This window comes from Galeopterus variegatus, unplaced genomic scaffold (genome assembly GCF_000696425.1).
Source record: "Galeopterus variegatus unplaced genomic scaffold, G_variegatus-3.0.2 Scaffold600, whole genome shotgun sequence".
NCBI classification, from domain to species: domain Eukaryota; kingdom Metazoa; phylum Chordata; class Mammalia; order Dermoptera; family Cynocephalidae; genus Galeopterus; species Galeopterus variegatus.
The window spans coordinates 284,571-305,491 of record NW_007726711.1 but is presented as its reverse complement, the minus strand read 5'-3'; the positions used below and the strand labels follow the sequence as shown (position 1 = coordinate 305,491).

At 35.1% G+C, this 20,921-nt stretch overlaps 2 protein-coding genes across 5 annotated transcripts in view; one reads left to right on the top strand and one right to left on the bottom strand.

Moving 5' to 3' along the window:
* The window catches only part of RPE (ribulose-5-phosphate-3-epimerase), a 14,639-nt gene extending 9,219 nt beyond the window's left edge, over positions 1 to 5,420 (top strand). The window contains exons 3-6 of one of the 2 annotated variants that reach the window (XM_008570405.1): positions 1,883 to 2,022; positions 2,316 to 2,450; positions 2,983 to 3,069; positions 4,704 to 5,420. In XM_008570405.1, coding sequence (XP_008568627.1) covers positions 1,883 to 2,022; positions 2,316 to 2,450; positions 2,983 to 3,069; positions 4,704 to 4,826 — 485 coding nt within the window. In that variant the 3' untranslated portion in view covers positions 4,827 to 5,420. The remainder of the gene's footprint in view (positions 1 to 1,882; positions 2,023 to 2,315; positions 2,451 to 2,982; positions 3,070 to 4,703) is intronic. The other variant, XM_008570406.1, reaches the window with a different exon arrangement.
* A 1,077-nt stretch (positions 5,421 to 6,497) lies between these two features.
* KANSL1L (KAT8 regulatory NSL complex subunit 1-like) overlaps positions 6,498 to 20,921 on the bottom strand; it is a 129,047-nt gene continuing 114,623 nt past the window's right edge. For 2 of the 3 annotated variants that reach the window (XM_008570407.1, XM_008570409.1), the window contains 7 exons: positions 18,909 to 19,037; positions 14,902 to 15,017; positions 13,419 to 13,543; positions 11,886 to 11,940; positions 10,449 to 10,561; positions 9,168 to 9,336; positions 6,498 to 8,259 (listed from right to left, as the gene is read on the bottom strand). In XM_008570407.1, coding sequence (XP_008568629.1) covers positions 8,029 to 8,259; positions 9,168 to 9,336; positions 10,449 to 10,561; positions 11,886 to 11,940; positions 13,419 to 13,543; positions 14,902 to 15,017; positions 18,909 to 19,037 — 938 coding nt within the window. In that variant the 3' untranslated portion in view covers positions 6,498 to 8,028. The remainder of the gene's footprint in view (positions 8,260 to 9,167; positions 9,337 to 10,448; positions 10,562 to 11,885; positions 11,941 to 13,418; positions 13,544 to 14,901; positions 15,018 to 18,908; positions 19,038 to 20,921) is intronic. The other variant, XM_008570408.1, reaches the window with a different exon arrangement.

Sequence of the window (20,921 nt, the reverse complement as noted above, 5' to 3'; positions counted from 1 at the left end):
CGGCAACGGGATTGCAAACCTCGGCGTTGCTCCCGCACCTCGCTCAGCCAGTGAGCGGGAGCCGGTCTGTATGTGGGATCCGAACCCTCGGCGGGAGTGCCACCGCACTCCCAAGTGGCGCACTGTAGCAGTGCGCCACCGGGCCGGCCCACCAGTGACTTCTTGAACATTGAGATTCTTCAGAGAGAGTTTCTAGAGGATACTGCATGCTAGAGATTGAATAAGGATGACTTAGTCTGGTAACTTAAGGAGTGAGTAAATTAGATATTTTAAACCAGATTGACTTTTCCTTTTTTATAATACAAAGAAATAAGAAATATCAGATTAAATACGTTTTTTTAAGAATAAAGTTTTACCTATTAAAACATGTTCTAATTTAATTACTTTTGTAAGTTTGGAAATATAAATGTCATTCTTGGCTTCAGTAGTCAGACTGTATACTCCTGTCCTGAACATCAGATTAAATACGTTTTTTTAAGAATAAAGTTTTACCTATTAAAACATGTTCTAATTTAATTACTTTTGCTAGTTTGGAAATATAAATGTCATTCTTGGCTTCAGTAGTCAGACTGTATACTCCTGTCCTGAAATTTTTTTAAAGCTTTATTGCATTTTATAATCTTGGTTGAGTTCTGGAATAATAGAATTCTTTTCTTAAATATAACTTAGCTAAGTCAGAAATGTGCTTCCTCTAGCAAAACAGAAAAAATCAAAAGCTTTGCTCCCTACCATCTCTCCAGCATGTGATTCTTCACAGGGTTCTTTCTTGGTTTAGCCTCTTTAAAGCTGTCCTCTCCTTCTTTTGAAATGCTATTACGTTTTAAGTCGAAATCTGTAAGAAGGCCATGCCCATTTTCCCCTTACCCATTTGTATGAATTGAGCTTTAGAATCAGGACGAAAGTCAGGCTTCTTTTCGTCTACATGTCCTTCCCCCTAAATCTGTTCCTTCTCCCACAGTCTTCTGCCTCCCAGTTAATGGCAGTTCTGTTCTTCTAGTTGCTGAGTTCAAAATCCTTGGCACCGTCCTGAGTTTCTTTTCACCCTCCAGCTCTGCTCCCTCAGCAACTCCTCTTGGTCGTACCTTCAGAACACTGTCAGAATCCTACCTCTTTTTGCCATCCTCAATTGCTGTCTCATCGTTTCTCACCTGGGTTTTTGCCGTAGTAGACTCCTCAGTCAGATCTTGTCATTTCTTCACTCATAATCCTGTGGTATTTCTCTCATGTCATTTGGACTAAAATCCGATGGCCTGAAGAACACTGTGTTGTCTCTCCTCACTGCATGCCTCTCTGACCTCATCTACTCTCCTGGTACACCCCCTACCTCAGCCACACTGGCCTTATTAACAGCCAACCTAGTATGTGTTTTACTTACTTATTTTGTTTATTGTTTGTGTCTCCCACTGAGAATGTAATCCCCATGACAGCAGAGATTTTCATCTGTTTTGTGGTCTATTCCTAGGGCCCTATAGAAGGTAACGATGCAATAAGTATTCAGTAATTGTTGGTCAAAAGAATAAATGGAAAGAATCACTTAATTTAGCTTTCTTAGAGGAAACAAGTCTGCATAGATAATAGGGCTCCTTTTAAGTTTTTTCGAGTGACATTTCCTGAACCTGGGTTTCCTGATTTTTAGTTGTTACTTTTCACATACAGCAGTTTTTGTGAATAAATGTTTTTTGTAAATGAATTAAACCAAAATCTTGTCTTCAGGACAAAGTGAAACTACCTATACTGAAATATAACTATTTAAATAACAATTCTTGTGAGGCCAGAAGAGTTTATATCCGAAATGGCACAAACTGTGGTGGGCTTGCTTCAATAATATGACCCAGGTAGTTTCCTTTCAGTAATATTTAGGAGGTGTGTCTTTTCTTTCCAGACATGCACATGATGGTGTCCAGGCCGGAACAATGGGTAAAGCCAATGGCTGTAGCAGGAGCCAATCAATACACCTTTCATCTTGAGGCTACTGAGAACCCAGGAGCTTTGATTAAAGATATTCGGGAGAATGGGATGAAAGTAAGATGTCAGTGATAACTGTAATGTTTTATGCTTTCACTCTCAGAGTTTGGAAGATTTTGTGGAAAATAGGAAATGATAGGTAAAGAAGACCTGGCATAAGCAGCTGTTCTTCTGCTATGAAGCCAGAGTTTGTCAGATAGGATTTATATATTCTGTTAATGTTTTCTAAAAGTTACTGCCTTTTGGAACCTTTTTATAAGAATAGATATTTCTACCGGGCCTCATATGCCACAATAATATAATATGGAAATAATTGTTAATGTGATGCAGCAAATTTGTCTCTGTTACAGGTTGGCCTTGCCATCAAACCAGGAACTACGGTTGAGTATTTGGCACCATGGGCTAACCAAATAGATATGGCCTTGGTTATGACGGTGGAACCTGGGTTTGGAGGGCAGAAATTCATGGAAGATATGATGCCAAAGGTAAAAGAAGTAATTGATTCTGGTTGAGGCTTTTATGTGTTCACTCAGTAAGCATATAGTAACAAGACGTATTTACACGTCCTGTTCCAAAGGTGAGGAGACAGGGATGCCTACACATCATTGTGATACAGTATGATAAACACTGAGTTAGATTTTGGAAATCAGAAAAGATATTACACCTTTATCTTGAAATCCTGTTTTGAAACTGTTATCTCTGTAACCTTTAGATCTCTTAAGAGTTTTCATCAAATAATGAACATTTGTCTTTATCTTGTTTCCATGAAGTATAATCTCTGCAAAGCCATGACAAATTTAACACCACTTGCCAAACAAAACAAAGCTTGTTTTATAAAACTTAATTTGTTTCAGCACATTAAAAAGCAAGTTTTCCCCAATAATGTTTTGTATTGATATAGATACTATTGGAGACATTTGGAGTTTTAATGGCTAATATTGTCTGTTTGATTTTTTGGTTGTTTTTTTCCCCCACATATCCACTTTAGGAGTTACTTATTTCCTCATGTATATCTAGGTTCACTGGTTGAGGACCCAGTTCCCATCTTTGGATATAGAGGTCGATGGTGGAGTAGGTCCCGACACTGTCCATAAATGTGCGGAGGTGAGACTGCTGCTCCACTGTGATTAGACCAATTTTATGTCAAATATAATCTCCAGGACATTGTATTCTGGGCCAAAGAGATATCCCTTACATTTCTTAAATTGACTTTCTTTCTTGGAAAAGTGTTTTTTGTTCAAAAGCAGAATTATTAAAATTAAAAACAATAAGTGAATATTCTAAAATCACATAAATTGTTAAATAGTAAATTCTGGTTATCTCAATAATGATGAAGAAAGTTCTTTTTTGAAAAAAGTATATTGAATGCCAGCCCTTTGGAAGATCATTAAATACCAGAGTCTTGGAGTGAGAAATTTTTCTAAAATAGAGAAGAAAAGATACCTCCTTGTTATGTTTTTCTTTAGAACCTAGGTGTATTAGTTAAATTGTCCCTTCTGACAACTGACTGGACCATTTTTTGATGAAAATTTAGGCCTGATACCAGTTTGGCCCTATCTAAACACCCCTTTGGCCCTCTATGTAGATGTGATATAAGTTGTTGTTTGTTTGGTTTTTTTTCCTCCTTCAGGTTGCTAGCTTAGCTTAGGCACTTGAGCTTCGTAAGAGGATGTCAGCACTTCCTGTACCACTGTGGGTGATTAGAGCTTACATGGCGTGCTTTTGTTCAGCAGTGCAATGTATATTCACTTCCAACTTGTATAACTTACCGGCTTGATACATACCTATCACTGTTTGGCAGTGATAGGTTTATGGAAGAGGGGCTGGCCAGATGATTAGTAGTGAGCACATATCCTTTTGAGGCCTTGTGGTATGGCTTTTTACTGAACTGTGCTTTGCTGTAATGCTATTCCTGCTTAAATGAAGAGACATGTTAAGTGGTAACCCTGTAAAACTCATTTTATAATTTCTGTGAAAAATGTTGTTGGAGGTGTAATGCTCTGTCAAAAGTGACAGCGTCTCATTGGAGAAATTTTTCTGTCTGTGGTTCTCTCCCTTCTCACCCTTTCTTTTAGCAGTGAATCACATAACAGAGTGAGTTTCCTGAGTCAAATCCTCAGAAGCTCAGAGCTAAATTTGGACCCATCTTATTTGCTTTTCTTTTTGATTTGTTTTCACATTAAAAATATTGTCTTAAAAATCTTTTTTAAGCCACCTCAAGACCATTCTGGAATGCAGTGAAGCATCTGACATAAAAATGAGAAATTATTTCAACTTGATGTTGCCATATATATGGATAGTTTCACAATTTAGCAATATTTGTCCTTTCAGACTATCTCAAACTTATGTAAATAATTCAAATATTAAAAGTATTTTTTTTTTGTATCTGTGAAGGCAGTGGTATATATTGGAAAATACCTTTATAGAATTGAGGATTAAAGGGTTTTAAACCTTATATAAATATTAGCAAAGATACCGCATAGTTTATCTAGAGTTGGTTTACCAAAAAGTTCGATGATTTCTTAGACACATTTAAAAATAATTTCATGTGCTCATTTGTGAACATTTTAACTTCTTTCCTCATTGATTTATATTGCTTAAGTCTGCTTTTCTCAAAGCAGCTTTTGTACAGATAAAGTGTTGACAGATGCAAGGGTAGAAACTCTAGTCCAGGAATTCTGTTTTAGGCTCTTCTGCATCTTCCTTTGAGGCATAACCTAAATGTTTACTTCTTCCAGGCAGGAGCTAACATGATTGTGTCTGGCAGTGCCATTATGAGGAGTGAAGACCCGAGATCTGTGATCAACCTGTTAAGAAATGTTTGCTCAGAAGCCGCTCAGAAACGTTCTCTTGATCGATGAAACCACAAGGAGCGCAATGTTTTCTGCTCATGAAATCTTCGTTTACTAGAAAACAGTAATATTGACTACCAAATAATATTGCAGTTGAGGCAGTGCTGCTTTTCTGAGCAATTATTCATTCCACTAATTAAAATCTATTGTGCAGAATGTTCTAAGAGGTTAGAAATTGGTGTGTATAACTACATTTTTAGAGATGCAATTTAAAAATTAGTGCGAAATACCCTGTTTTTACTGGGAGACTTAATTTTTATAAAGAGTAAAAATACGGCTATATTAAAGTTAGAAACAGAAATATGTCTTAATGCCTAAGGAGGGCATAGTAGCTACTATGAAAAAAACTTTCTGTATTTCAAAACAGAATATTTTGCTGTTTTTCCAAAATCAGAGGAAGTCCTATGTTTTTCTTATTTTGTGTCAGTTGTGATTTGTTTTTACGCTTGATAATATGAGTAGACTGGAACTTAAAAATATGTTTGTGTGGGTTGGCATACCATATTATTGCATCTGAAATTTTTATTTTTCACTTTTCACTTTATACTTGATTCATAAAGGCTATAAAAACAATGTATGAAGCCCAAGGGTTCTAAAATTCAAGCATGGATTTTATCAGTGTTTTCTTTGAGCAGGTTATTCGTTGATTCCTCCCCACCCCTGGGTTTCTTAATCTCACTCACTAGTCTTAAAGACATTAAATAATGCTGCTGTGTTAACTCTGAGTAGAAAGGAAGAGGAAGCCTGTATTTGGAAGTAATATTGGGTAGAATCCTGACTCTGCCCCCTTTGTAGCCTATTTGACCTTAGCAACTTTTTTTCACTTTGTTGCAGTTCTGATAACTCGTTTATATGTTGAATGTAATCATCACAACCATGCAGAGTTGTGTTGAGGATTAAAAGAGGTAACATATATGTAATGCTTCCAGTACTGTTCCTCGATTAGAGGATGCTCGATACAAAGTGGCTAGCATTATATAAATTTAAGTTTTGTGAGTTATAAAGTATTTTCTTGTAGTCTCAGTAAATCTATAAATCACTCCTGTAAGTTGTAGGACAGGAATTTTTGTCCCCATCTTACAAATGAAGAAATTAAAGTTCAGCAATAGGCTGGTACCATAGAAAGGATCCAGTAAAGCATAGGATTTCTGGTCTGTTCTCTTTTTACAAATGGAGCCTTTGGGAGGTATGTTAGACAAAAGAAGCTTCTTTTACTTAACATTGTCTTATTTCATCTGATTTTAACCTGTAGCAGAACCAGATGGCTGAGAATATTCTGGAACTATGGATCTTGACCTCAAGGATGTATACTTTATTCCAAGAAAGACCAGGTAGGCTAAGAGGTGACAGGGTACAGAGTTAACCCATAAACTAAATATTGATAACTGTGTTCTAAATTATACAGAGACTACAAATAATGTCAGCTACTTCATCTTGTAAATACTCTTGCTATGTAATAAATATGGCAAGAAATAATAGGACCAGTATCATTAAACTTGTTGAAGCTCCTGTGAGTTTTGAGAAATAAGTTTCGAAAAATAAGAATGTTAACGTGTACAGAATAGAGCTTGCTTAGCTTTTTCCTATACTACAATTTGTTTCTCAATGTTTGTTTTTATTTTGGCTTAGGAAAGGTTTGTGTCGTGAATAGGTGGCATTTGATCAAATCAAACAACACAAGGCATTTAGAAATAACTTTAATTAAAAAATTTACATAGAAGATTATAATATCAGACGTAACAAAGATTTGAGTTTATTTGCCTGGACAACTTGAGTTTGTCTGGCTTTTGTTTTCTTTTTCTTTAAAAATAAATGTACAGTAAAACTACAAGCAAAAGTTTGTCAGTACTGAATTTGAATTTTTCCCCCCTTTAAAGGGACCAGTTTCCAGTCCCTAACAAAAACTTAGTGTCAAATCCCACAGACTAGGCCAGATGGCCAGGATTTTCACGTATATGGGCACTACAACTTGACTAATCTTTTTTATATGACAAAAAGTGATTCATATAAATTTTCCTCAACTTTCATATAGGAAAAAATGGTATAGTAGCTTCAAAAGGAATTTTCCTGAATGTACACTTTTCATTTTAAAAATTTGAAAAAATTTAATTCTCAATCTAGGATGCAAGTAAGAATAGATGTTCCTTTGAATAGAATAAGCTATGGCAAGGAATGACCAAATTAGCTAGAAATATGCAATATTTCTACATTAGCTAGCAATTAGTAATTCCATTTAATTACTAATTCTAGCAAGAATTACTAATTTCTAGCTAGTTAGCTAGAAATACAACCATTTAAAAAATTTTAGACTGATGGGACTTTTCTGTTTGTTGCTCATTTTAAATTGGTGTCTTGTCTTTCTAAGATACATAAAGTAGATAAAATGCAAGTTGAGTTTCCAAAGATGTGATAGATTTAAAATGAATCAATATTTAATTCTAATTTCCTTGTCTTATTCTGTTAGGCGTTAGTCTAACAGATACCAGTGATTTCGAAAAAAGGAGTATTGTGTTATCTTGTGTAACAGTTTCCATAAATAACTTCTACTATTGGTTAAACATGTTAAAAAAAAAAACAAAAAAACCCTCCCTCTCCATGGTCAAGACTTTTAGATATCTTTTATCAGTGGAAACCCACGCTTTATATACACTGCAGTTTATATTTTCATAGGGTAGTTCATACATACATATTCAAGTGGAGTGAGTCATTGACAGTGTTTTTTTAAAAACTATGTATGTGTGTGCATATGTGATATATTCTATACACAAGTATTTGTATATTCTAATATATTTCAGAGGCAATTTCAATGAATTACCATGTGTATAGGAAAAAGAACAGCTGTCATCTGACACACAGGTTTGTGTGTGTATATATATGTATGTATGTGTGGGTTTATAGTCTTAAAAATTACCCACTAATATGATTTGACATAAAATTGCAGCAGTTAATATCTTGGTGCTTGTAATTTGCATGATAAACACAAATGACTAGCACTTGTCTGTAGGTGAAAAGCTAATTACTCCTGTGGTTCAAGAAGGAAAAAGAGACTTATCTTGCCTGTTTCATAAACAGAATAAAAGATTAATACATGCAGTAGTACATGCTCTGATTCTGGAATTGTGACCAGAGTGGTGAGAGATCCAGAACAGGGCTTTTTTTCCTCCTGTCTTCACTTCACTTCACTTACATAGTTTTCTTAACCTGTTCCCTGTCACCTATATTTTTTAACATTAGTGAGTCCTAGACAAAAGGTTTTATACTCTTCCATTCCATCTGACTGCTTTTTTGGATGGTGTACATTCTCTGGTGCACTGGTACAAAAGATTTCATCATGGAAAGCTGTGTTTGACCTTTCAATCTGATCCTTTTTTTCATCTTGGTATAATAAGGCTGCTGTGTCTTCATCCTTCAGCGGAAAAGCCCGTAGTTCCCAGCACAAAGACTGAAAGGGGAAACATTTTCAGTTAAGTTTCAACTAATTTATTTTGTTTAAATTCACACGTCAAGTAATCTGTAAATGTCAATTTTGTAATTACTGTTATTCTGTTCTTTTAGCACATAAATGTACAAATTTTTATTTGGACCTAAATATCTCAACTCAAAATGGAACGTGCTGAGAATTAAGTGACCTTTGGGAATTATTGCTTTACTCAGCCTCTGCCAAGAAGAGAAAATGCTGTCATAGGGCATTGGTCTTCATTTTCAGCCTAAGAGAACTTTGGGAAAGTATTAAGTTTGATCTGCTTCTACTTAAATATCTTCATTTTCATTCCATCATTATTACAGATATCTATTGACTTTTTCTTTCCTGAGCTTCCTACAACTTGCCTATTAATTTCTATAGTCTCCACTCTCTCCATTCTAGATCTGGTTCTTCTTTTTCAACATCTGTTTATGAAGAAAGGTGCACAAACTTTATGGGTACTGCAGTGTTAGAAAATTCTCACCTTGAGGTGGGGACTGGATCTACTGGGGAACAAGTAAAAACCTTTTGTAAGAGGATTAAGAGAAATAGCAGCTAACATTTAGTGTGTACGAGGTGCTTTTCTCCATTAATCAGATTTGTTTTGTGAGGAAACATCGATGGTGTCCCCATTTCCTGGCAGATAAATGAGTAGATGGAAATTGGTACTGACACGTTACACAAAAAGTGGTTATAGTTAGTGATGGAACTAGACTACTGGAATACAGATCTCCTGATTTGTACCCAGCATTCTCTACTGAATTGTCTTACCGAATTTATGTAACGATGAAACTTAATTTGCAATAAGCAATTTCTACAAACAAGTAAAAAAAAGTTAAAAGGCATTTAAAAGAAAGTTTAGAAGTTTAGTCATATATTACACTTACCTTCATTTCTTGACTTTCATTTAAAGAAGGTGAGCCCTGTGCACACAGACCTTGGCTCTCTGAAGGAAACTCAAGAGGACTTTCAGTAGTGCATTGCTGACTGCTACTAGAGTCATTAGGGTATTCTTTCAAAAGCAAGTCCTGTCCTTCAACATTTTTACTGTAAGTTCTGACAAGAAAAGAAAATATATAATTATTTGTTATTTCTCGAGGTCTTAACATTTTATGAACATTAAGTTATCGTTAAGTCATGTTAACTTAGTAGCTTTTATTTAAACAGATTTTTAAAAGTTCATGTGATCTTCCTGATGCTATTATTTTCATATCTCAAAAGGTCAGATAACTATGAAATGAAATATTTTGCCAACTTATAGTAGTGTTTTATTTGGTATGCTTTTGTTTTTTGAAAACAAGAAGGGGCAATTATTTGACCCTTACAATCTTTGAGTTCCCAGGGAATTCTATAATTATTGTAATATCATCCATTAAGGACTCAATTCACATTTTCTTCTGTACTTCTGGAAAGTTGTCCCTGGAATGTGAACAAAGATGAGAATTCCAGAATCTCACATCTCTCATGTTAGGAAAAATCTTGGAACAAGGATCTACAGAGATCTGGATAATCTTAAGACCTAAACAGAGAAATGTATTTTAATGATACTAATTAAATGAGAGCTACCCCTTACCTCAAGTAACTACCAGACTTCACATGATCTTGCTTTTTGAGTTTTGGCTTTATAAAAATAACCAAATGTAAATATAAAATACCAGGGATTCTCTCAAATATGTTATTACTAATTATGTCTATGATCTGTACACTCTCCCCTCAAAGTCTTTGTGTTTTTAAAAGTATTAGATTATTTGCTTTTTAGACTGGACAGGTTTCTTGAGAAATTTTTTTAAAGAAAAATATTTTTGAAGTAGTTATGATTAAACTGGATTAACTGAATCTAGTCCCCAGTGTTAGGTCCACTGTTACAGTAGATTGAAATGACCTACTTTATATAAAAAGTGAATTTTCGTATTAATTTCTAGTTAAATCTATTCCTGCGGCTGACAACATAAGAATAGAGTGCAATAAAATACAGCAACTGATTTCATCATCATGTAATTAGCCCAGTTATATTTAGAATATATTCAGTGTTTCACCTCTAGTGCACAAATAGCTGATGTTACATTATTATGTTTTCCTTTTTGGTAGTCTCCCCCAAAATTCATTCAGAAACTTTGTTCATTCCACATGCATTCCATGGTTTTGGGTTGTAAATTTATAACACCTGCCTGCTGTTTCTTCTATGCCACTTGCTTTGTTCCCATAGTGACCACCTGGCTTGCTCTCTCTCTTCGTGTTTTTTGTGTCTTAGGGAGAAGACTTCATCAGAAAGGTCTTCTATCTGGAATTAGAAATAAAAACTTTTGCTTTTATCAGAAACATTTTTAAATATGAGAACACGTTTCAAATATTTCATCTAAAGAACAATAGGAAGCAAACTAAAATAAATGCTCTCTGTGTAAGTTAAGAGAACAAATGTTATAAGATGAGCTTCAAATTTCTGGAAGAAGAGAGTCAACTTTTTTAAAAAACTTTTTTTATTATTGGTTTATGTTTTAAGACTAAACTTAGATTACAGATGGGTTCACAGTGCTTTCCATTTGCCACAGCTTTTATAAAATAGTCCTAATGTTTTAATCATTCAACAGAATTTTTATTGATTGCCTGTTATGGAGCACACTGTTCTTGGAACATGTTAACATCAAAGAGAAAACTGATCATCTGAGATAAATCAGAATTAATTTAATGAATGACGTATCTGTAGTTCTAGCCTGGGTTACAGCTTTGGTTATGGTGTTAAGAATTTGGACTTCTAGGCTAGGATCATTCTGAACTAGACAAGAATATGTTAGAAGAGGGAAGGGCATTAAAAGGTAAATCTTAGTGGTTGAAAAACAGGGCCACTGGGCATAGAAAGATTGTTATGTGACAGAAACCTAGTGTCTTCTATATAAAACTGCTTCTAGAGACTATCACCTTGGAATTAGTTTGGTTATAAAGTATTTTTCCTTGAAATTGTTCTTGTCATAATGTAATTTTACCCATATAGGTCCATAATCCCTTACCTGCAATTCCAAAATCCAAAAATCTGAAAAAACTAGTTCCTTATAATTTCATTTGGTGACACAGCCTGATCTGAAATGGTGTGAGGCTATTTTTAGTATCTCACTTTGAATTTTTTACTACAGAAACATTAATGTTTGATTAATATTACAAGAACTGTCCTAGACTCTATCAGTATTAAATGACGTGTGCCACATTACTTTTCCAAAGTTCAAAATTTTTCAATTCACAAGCCAAATTGTCCCTATTATTTTGAAAATGGCAATATAGACTTGAATATTAAGACTAATCTCCTCATGCAGAAAAATATGATTAATATTGAGAAGGAATGTAGATATTCACATAAATTCAACATCTCAACAACTCATATAAGCAAATGGTATGTTTTATTTTTGCTTTTCTTTATTCTTTATGTTTATACATTATTGACTTTGCAGTCATTTGCACAGAAACATTTTTCTAATTGAATTAACATCCTTTTCATAAGTGAAAAGAAAAAGTCAGTAGAAGTTAAAGGGTTTATGTTTCCCTTTAGCTCCTTCAATGTCAAATTAAGCAGACTTCATAACTTGCAACTATCCCATTAATGTAAGGCAGCTTACCTCTTCTTCACCTAAATTACATTCATCCAAAGGCTGAAGAACAACCATCCTCCAGCTGTTGAAGATACAAACCAGTTTCAAACAGTTTTTATTAATCTATCTAAATGTAGCATTTTTATTCTTTAAGCACAGCAAAGTACGTTAGTATTTTCTTTTCTTGGGACTTCCATAATTCAGATGATTGTATTTTAACCCTTTAGTTTTTTAAAGGCAAAACATTTGTATTATGAGAAAAGAACAAGGAGAAGATGAGGCTTTACTTTTGGCCTTACAGTGAACAGTCTCTTCTGAAGAGCTGCATTTTATATGTAATAAGTATTTACTGACTTTGAATTAAGTAATGGTATGCTGATAAACTGGCTTGGCCAAAAAAAAAAAAAAAAAAAGACTTGTAGTGTTTGCCAGTTTCTTTGATGTGAAAATGCATATTATGGCCCCTTTTGAGCTACCAATAGTTTAACAACTGGCTCACAGAATTCTCCTATATTTATAACAACCAGCCCAACCAGCTAGCTCCAGCCTACGCTGCAAGGTGAAAAACATTGTTGCTTGTAGAATTTAATAAATGATATTCCTTACTTATGTAGAAAATATTGACAGATTCTCCATAGAAGTTCTCATAATACCTCCCAGAGTATTAGAGTTTTCTCAGTACCTCAAAGTAATTATAAAGTAACAAGAAGAATTATGAAGTTAGAATAGAGATGGGTAGGAATCAACTGTAGTTGTGGCCTACCTCTTATTTGTTTCCAGCCTTTTCTATTTCTACCTCCCGGTAACATACTCATATTAAGAAACTGCTTTTATCATTGCTAAAATATTTGGTCAGCTTCAGGGCCAGTAGGAAGCAGATCTGTGTATGGCATTCAGGGACCTCCACAGTCTGTTTCCAGTCCTAACTCCCCTTATCAACCTACACAAAACCTCAGTATCTGGCTAAGCCTTGCATACTTGTTCATGTGCCATTGTTGTGGTCTCCCTTTGTAAATATTGTCTCTACCTTCTCCCTTCTTCAGGGATGTCTTCTCAGATCTTCCAGCTCATCTTTTTATTTAATGTGTTTATTGATAAGTTGGTAATACATCAAAATCTCAATTTTTGTCACAGGTTTACTGTTTTACAGTGGGAATGCTCCTTGAAAAGGTAGTTACTTTCTTTGAATTCTTTGCAACCTTGTGCTTACTTCTGTCTTTAAGGGCAAGGATATTTTGTTGCTATAGTTTTTACATCACTAAAGTACCTTTTAGTGCCATATACATAATAGGTACCTGAATATCATTGAATGAAAAAAACCCTCTAAGAATACTAACGTTAATCAGTCTAAGGATTTCCAATTCTTTATAAAAACTGAGAAATAAAGTTGTGATAATATATGGCACTTTTTCTTCAACATGAATTTTCCCTCCATGGCTGTACAAGTAGGGAAGGAAGTGGGGGACATCCTTCTTTCATGAATTAAAATTCCAGCTTCACTCCAAAAATTTAAATTTATTAAAGTAAAGAAGAAAGAAAAAAAGATGTAAGTATACATACCTTGGAGTAAGTATTTCCTTATATTGGAGTTTCTCTAACTTCGCTGGGGCTACTAATGACATGGGAATCACAATGTTATCTATATCATAAGAGCTCTCACTTCTTAATCTCCGTCGTGCAGTAGTCTGCAAAACAGGATTACAGTATTGTTTTACAGTCATTTCTAGTTACCTGTGATGATATCTTCCTTTCATGAGTTTAAATGTGGCAGTGCACCTGTTACATAATTTTTGTAAATACATTGTTACAAAGTCTGACTATAAAATGTTACGAAAACCAACTAAGAAAGTATACCTATGTTTTGTAAACCAAAACAATCTCTTGGGAGGTGTGTAATGTATACTTACGTGCACAAATATACATGCTTATTTTTGAGACCATAAAAAATAGTAATGCCTTAAAATGCAAAACTTGGGCCGGCCCGGTGGCGCACTGGATAGTGCGCCGCTTGGGAAGCGCGGCGGCGCTCCCGTCCGAGGGTTCGGATCCCACATACGGACCGGTTCCCGCTCACTGGCTGAGCGAGGCGCGGGAGCAGCGCCGAGGCTTGCGATCCCGTTGCCGGTCCCCGGTCCGGTACGGGGGCAACACTGAGGGTTGCGATCCGTTGCCGGACACGGAAAAAAGACAAAAGACAAAAAAAAAAAAAAATGCAAAACTTCCTATCAAAAATGACTAACTTAGGGGCTTGACCGTTAGCTCACTTGGTAGAGTGTGATGCTGATAACATCAGAGTCAGGGGTTTGTATCCCTGTACTGGCCAGCTTCCTAAATAAATAAAACTATAAAGCACCCTGAACGTGAATGAAATGATCATTGAACAAACCCACTTTTTATTAGGAAAAGCTATAAAATATTCTTCAGTAAGCCCTTTTATAAAGATCATTAGTACAATCTTCATTTGTATATTTCTGGTCCCTGAGCATCAGACTGTTCATTTTTTTTTTTTTTTTTTTTTTTTTTTTTTTTTTTTTTTTTTTCGCCTCACTCAGCCAGTGAGCGGGAACCGGTCTGTATGTGGGATCCGAACCCTCGGCAGGAGCGCCACCGCGCTTCCCAAGCGGTGCACTAGCGCAGTGCGCCACCGGGCCGGCCCCAGACTGTTCATTTTTAAGTCCTCTCATTTTTTGACCTCTACTGCCAGGTTAGATAACAAAAAAACCAGAGTAAGAACACAAGTCCTGAATTCTCATAAGCAAGACTACATTTAGCTTTATATGTTAAGGAGTAGAGATAGTCATGATAACTAAGTTTTTAAGACAGAAAAAAAAGTAACCGGAGATTAATGAACTGTTAACTTCCTAGTGAAAAAAAGTCCTATTGAAGCAAATTTATTGTTTCCTAATAGGATAGTTCTGAATGTGCCAATATGTGCTGATGAATAAGGCTGTTATAGATTAGCAAGATACTTAAAAAAATCAGCTGGTTTTATTTTAAAACTCTGTAAAGCAATTTTAGAGTTGAATATACAGAAAAAACTTACTTGTGATGATGCATTCTGGGTTCTTGGTATAATGACGTTAGAAACAGCAGTAAAATTGCTATGGGATCCTGGTTCTGAATGTTGAAAAGCAAATTCTTCAAGTCTGGTTCTTTCTCCTGCCATAGAAGGAACCACTGAGAATGTCAAACATTAAACATGAACAACAGGTATTATTAGAATTATTTTTCTCATTAGGTGACAGGTGATTGATTCCTTATCTGTTGATTTTTTTTCAACATGCAATCATATATATGCTTCATAAATTTTAAAAATATTTTACTTCCTACAGTATCCAACAACACTGTCGGTGTATGACTCATGTTCAACACCCATAAAAATGCCTCCATGCTTCATGTAAATTTCCAATTAATACCCAAGCACCTCACCATGTGCAGATTGTTTTGATTTCTATTAACAGACATCAGTTTGGCAAATTCTTGAAATTTATAAAAGTGAGATAACAATGTAGACTTCAAAGTCCATCTCTTGCTCATAAGAATGTTTTATTCATCCATCGATGTTTTTGTGTGGATATGCAGTTTCCTGTGTTTTTATGTCTGAGTAATTTAATATTTGTATCAATATAGATAAAAACAACTATTCCTTTTTTTTTTTTTTTTTTTTTACTGTGACTGAATTGTTAATTTAATTGAATTTTAGTTCATTTAAATTTGAATAGTCACCTTTGTGACTACTGGCTACTCTATTCGGACAGCACAGATAGAGAACATTTCCATCATCACAGAAAGTTCTATTTAGACAGTGCCTTGACCCAGAGGGTGACTGGACAGTAATTTTTGCTCACAGACTTGTTTTTAATATTGAAGATTTAGTTTTCTTCCAACTGATAAAATTTTTTTCTCATTTAAAAAAAAGTTTTTAAAGAATTTATCAATATACAGTATAGTTGATTTTTGTGCCCCTTTACCAATTCCTCCTTTTCCCCCTCCTTCTCTTCCCCTCCCCCATCATCATATGTATTCACTTATCTTAACAAGTTCAAGGATTGTTGTGATTGTTGTGTTTCTTTTTACCCGTTTATTTGTAAATTTATTTATTTTTATTAGTTCCCACATATAAGTGAGAACATGTGGTATTTCTCTTTCTGTGACTGGCTTATTTCACTTAATATAATTTTCTCTAAGTCCATCCATGTTGCTGTGAATGGTAGTATTGCATTCTTTTTTTACAGCAGAGTTGAGATATCATTTCACTCCAGTTAGGATGGCTAATATCCAAAAGACTGAGAATAATAAATGCTGACAAGGATGTGGAGAAAAGGGAACCCTCCTACACTGTTGGTGGGACTGCAAAATGATGCATTATGGAAAATGGTATGGAGGTTCTTCAAACAGCTACAGTTAGATCTACCATATGACCCAGCTATCCCACTGCTGGGAATAAACCCAAAGGAATGGAAATCATGTCGAAGAGATATCTGTACTCCCATATTTATTGCAGTGCTATTTACAATAGCCAAGAGTTGGAACCAGCCTAAATGTCCATCATTGGATGAGTGGATAAGAAAAATGTGGTATATCTACACAATAAAAATGTGGTATATCTACACAATACTACCATATTGATTTTTTAAAATTCATGTACTAGAGGTCTTTAAAAATTTCATGCAAGATTCATGTTATCTTCTAATTCTGTTTTTCAACGGACTTTTTGAAGTACTCCTATCGCTGGTGGCAGTGGGGAGGAAATGAAAAAAGAAGAGTAACCCACAGTTCTGCCACTAGTCTTTCCATTTTCTGTGGTCTTAGCAGTTTTTATCCAATACATTTCATATTTTTTTCTTGAATAATTCCATTCCCTCTGATGGAGTTTGGATATGTTGTCCCTGCCAAAACTCATATGGATATTTGGTCCCCATTGTGGCAGTGTTGAAAACTGATTGAGTCATGAGGGTGGATCCCTCATGAAAAGATTAATGCTCTCCCTGGGGGAGGGGGGATTAATGAGTGAGTTCTCGCTCTATTAGTTCCCGTGAGAGCTTGTTGTTTATAGGACCCTGGCACCTCCTCTCTCTCTCTCTCTTGCTTCCTCTCTCTTGGTTCCTCTCACCATGTGATCTGCTTGTACCCACTGGCTGCCTGCCACTTTCCGCCATGAGTAGAAGTGGCCCGAGTCCTGTGCCAGATGCAGCTGTCCCAGAATCATAAGCCAAATAACTGTTCTTTATAAATTCCCAGTCTCAGGTATTTCTGTTATAGCAACACAAATGGACTAAAACACTGTCCCTTTATTCTTGTTTTCTGTAACTCCTGTCAGAGGTTGAACTGCCAGGACTGATCTTGATTTTCTTACCTATTCTCATTTTTTCAAAACTTTTGACTTTCTGTTCTACTTTTTGTGAGGTTTCTTTAACTTGATCTTCTGAACAGTTTATAGATTTTTGAAAAATTCCTACTATTAAAGTACTAATTTATAAAAGTTCTTGTTCTCTGGTATTTATTTTTATAGCATCCCATTCTTCGGTTATGGATTTCTCTTAGGCTACTGATTAGAAGTTTACTTCTATTGGTAATATCTGTTTCCTCCAAGTTCCTTTTTTTCTGTTTGTTTTGGTTCCCTATTTGTAAGTGTATATTTATATATTTATTTGTTCACTTATTTTATTTTAGTATGAATCTTAAAAAATAAGAATACTTTCCTGTACAATGTAAAATCTAATACCCTTGTCATCCATTTCCCCAGTTGTTAAAAAGTTTTGTTTATGGCTAGTTTCTTTAAATCAGGATCTACATATTGAAATTGGCTATTGTCTCCTAGGTTTCTTATAATACAGAACAGTTCATTTTTCATGACATTGACTTGTTTAAGGGACTAGACCAGATGTCCTGCACTTTCAGAATTAACTAGTTATTTCTTTGTAGTATATCATTTCATTTGTTCTTCAACCCTGTATTCCATCAAACTCAAAGTTAGATCTAAAGTATCAATTCAAATGAAACATTTTACATCTTAGTTAACATGTATTTCATAATGCATCTTATTAAGAGGTCAAAAAAAGTTTTCCTATGCTTTGGTATGCATGTATGAAAGTTCATCAAAAGCTATGTGATCCTTGATTCTGTCAAGAGTGTGACACTGAAAAGCATAATGAAACCTCTGAACATGTGTGGGAGTTTGTCAATTTTGTGCCACACTGTAGTTGATCAGGTAGTCATTATCAGGCAGTGACTTGGTCTATTATGGTGGGATTTCTAAAGACACTATATATAAATGTGTTAAATCCACTGTGTGTAATTATAGTGCAGCACATCTTGGATGTGGTTTCTAATTTATTAGGTGTGTTATTGAATATTACATCTGGAGAATACTTGACTAATGTATATTGTGTTATATCCACTGGAACAAAGAACAAGAACCAAAAGAGTATGTAGATAATTTGCTATTCAAAATATGTCTTGCCAGTTAAGTTTCATGTATCATTAGCAATAACTATGGCAATTATTTTGTCCCAAATCCCCTCAACAAATCCCACTTTGTACTACTAGAAGAGTTCTAGTTCCAAAGATATCTCTTGATCTTCTTGGATCTGTAAATTTATGGATTCCTAAGAAGAACAGAACAGGGTAGTTGAGTTGAATCTTGGCCAATTTCTCAAAATCCTGAGAAATCTACAGTGAATCCACACTTCCACAGTTGGTACCAGTAATGGTAATAAATTTCTGTAAGTTAACTTTGTACTAACGTTATTCTGAGTCCAGAACACAACCATGGAGACTAAATCCTGTCCAGGGGACAACTGGTAGAAGACAACTGGTGAAAGAACATAGGAAAGAAATAACTGACTGCCGTAAAGTGGATAGATACCCAGTCCACAATCGTGAATGAACTCCAGGCACATGCTGTTTAATGTTCATAGGGTCATAGATGTTTTGTAATTAGTGACTGTTCTGTATTATGAACTCCTATGAGACAGGGGTTCTTTGAAGATCAGAATTTTTTTATTTTCAATATTTAGCACTGGTAATCATACCCTCATTTTAACCTACCTAATGCTGTTTCACTCAAATGTCTTTTCTTTCTTCCCTGTAACAGTTGTGCAGAAGATTCTGACCTTATTTGAGGCTTATATGTCGGTAAATATCCATTTCTCCTTTGATTCAGAGAATTACTATGTACTAAAACAAATGAAAAGAAAGGAAATGTGAAGTTTTAATTCCTTAACATACAGATAATGAACATGTTAACTTTTTTATCTGTAACAGTGCATAATTTTAAGATACCAGTTCAAAATTACATATAATGAAATACTAAAGTACCCAGATGGAAAAATTCAAACTAGAAATACCTGGAATAGGGTTTCTTAAAAACATCCTCAGGAAATGCACAATTTCCTATATTTGTTCCATTTTTTGAAGTGGATTAAAAGGGAAGGCGATCTGTTCATAAAGTTCAGATCTGTAAATCTTGGCTGAATATGATTTGAATCCTAAAGTTAGTACTTGCTTACTCTTAGATCTGGAAATAATTCAGGACCAAGAAAGATTCACTAGGGTCACAACAGACTGGGACTCTGAGAGCAAGAACCAGATTTTATCCACCTCTGACAGTGACAAGCACCAATGAAAACGTGACTCACTTTTTAAAAACAATGAATTAGTTATTTAATATCTCTGTAACTCAGTTGTCTCATCCGTAAAATAGAGATAATAGCAGCTATCTTGGGGTTATGAGAATTAAATGAGTTAATTCCTGCTTAGTAAAAGGGTGTCTGACATGATAGGTGTTCAATAAATGTTAGCTTTATTGTCATGATTATTGTCTATTTGAACCCCGTATTTCCAGTACTGTGTTAATAACCAAATAGGCTTCTTTTTTGAAGAGTTTGGAGATGTGGAGAAGAATGGAAAAGCAACATGTAGGCTGAAGCACCAAACTTTTTCACTGAAATAAAGGGCATATCCTACCAATAGTGACCACGAATCTGGTTTCAAGATGGCAAAGCACCCTAAAAATGATAGAGAAAATTTTAGACCCAGGCACATGCATGGATATGTACATCTACACTTGTAAGAAAAAAGGGTAACTTGTAAGTGAAGCAGAAGTTGTGGGGAATCTCTGAAAGACTAATGATATGGAATGTGACTGAAGAAGAAACCCAGAGCAGAAGCACATGGGCAAGTACTTCCATGAAAATGTGTGATCAACACTAAAGGTGCCCTAGACCTGGAGGAGATAAAAACTGGGAACAGGACATGGAACAGTTATGTGGAGCAACTGATATATTGACTGCACATGCCAGTACTTCAGCCAGGCTATTTAATGAGATTATCTGTCTTGATAGGTAACAAAATCAGAGATTTGGGCAGAGAAATGGATGATTGGACAGATGAGTGTAATACCAAGTGAAGTACCAAGTGAAACTTTGAAACATCCTGCCCATATCCAACTATCTGAAAATAGTGAAGAGTGTAAATCTCTACCCTGCTCATCAAAATGGTCCCATAAACAGCAGTGGAGAACAGTCTTAACAGTGAATATCAGCTTCAAAGATAAATACCAACACTGTAAAACAAAAAAGAGGTCCAACAAACAAGTGGAAGAACCATCTCAAGAAATCGTTAATGGAGCATTCACAGAATACAGATTAACAGGTCTTTAAAACAATATTGCCAAGAGGAACATGCAAAGGCCCCTCTACAGAAATCTCAAGTGGAAATTAAGATTGTTCAAATTTAAAAACAAAATCATCACTAGACTGCCAGAATGGACACAGCAGAAAATCAAAATTGCAGGCTGGAAGAGGAGTTCCACAACTTGACAGAATAAAGTGATGGAAAATATGAAGAAGAAAAAAAGACAAACCAAAATGGGGTAGCAGGGTAAAGAGGATGAAGGGAAGGCCCTGTTTGAAGAAATGATAGCCACATTTTTTTTTTCCGGAATCATTAACATTAACCCTAAGATTTCAAAGAACTCACTTGAATATCAAACAGCAAATGAAATAATAATTGTGTAGCACACCACAGATGAAGATATCCTAAAAGTTACAAGAGAAGGGA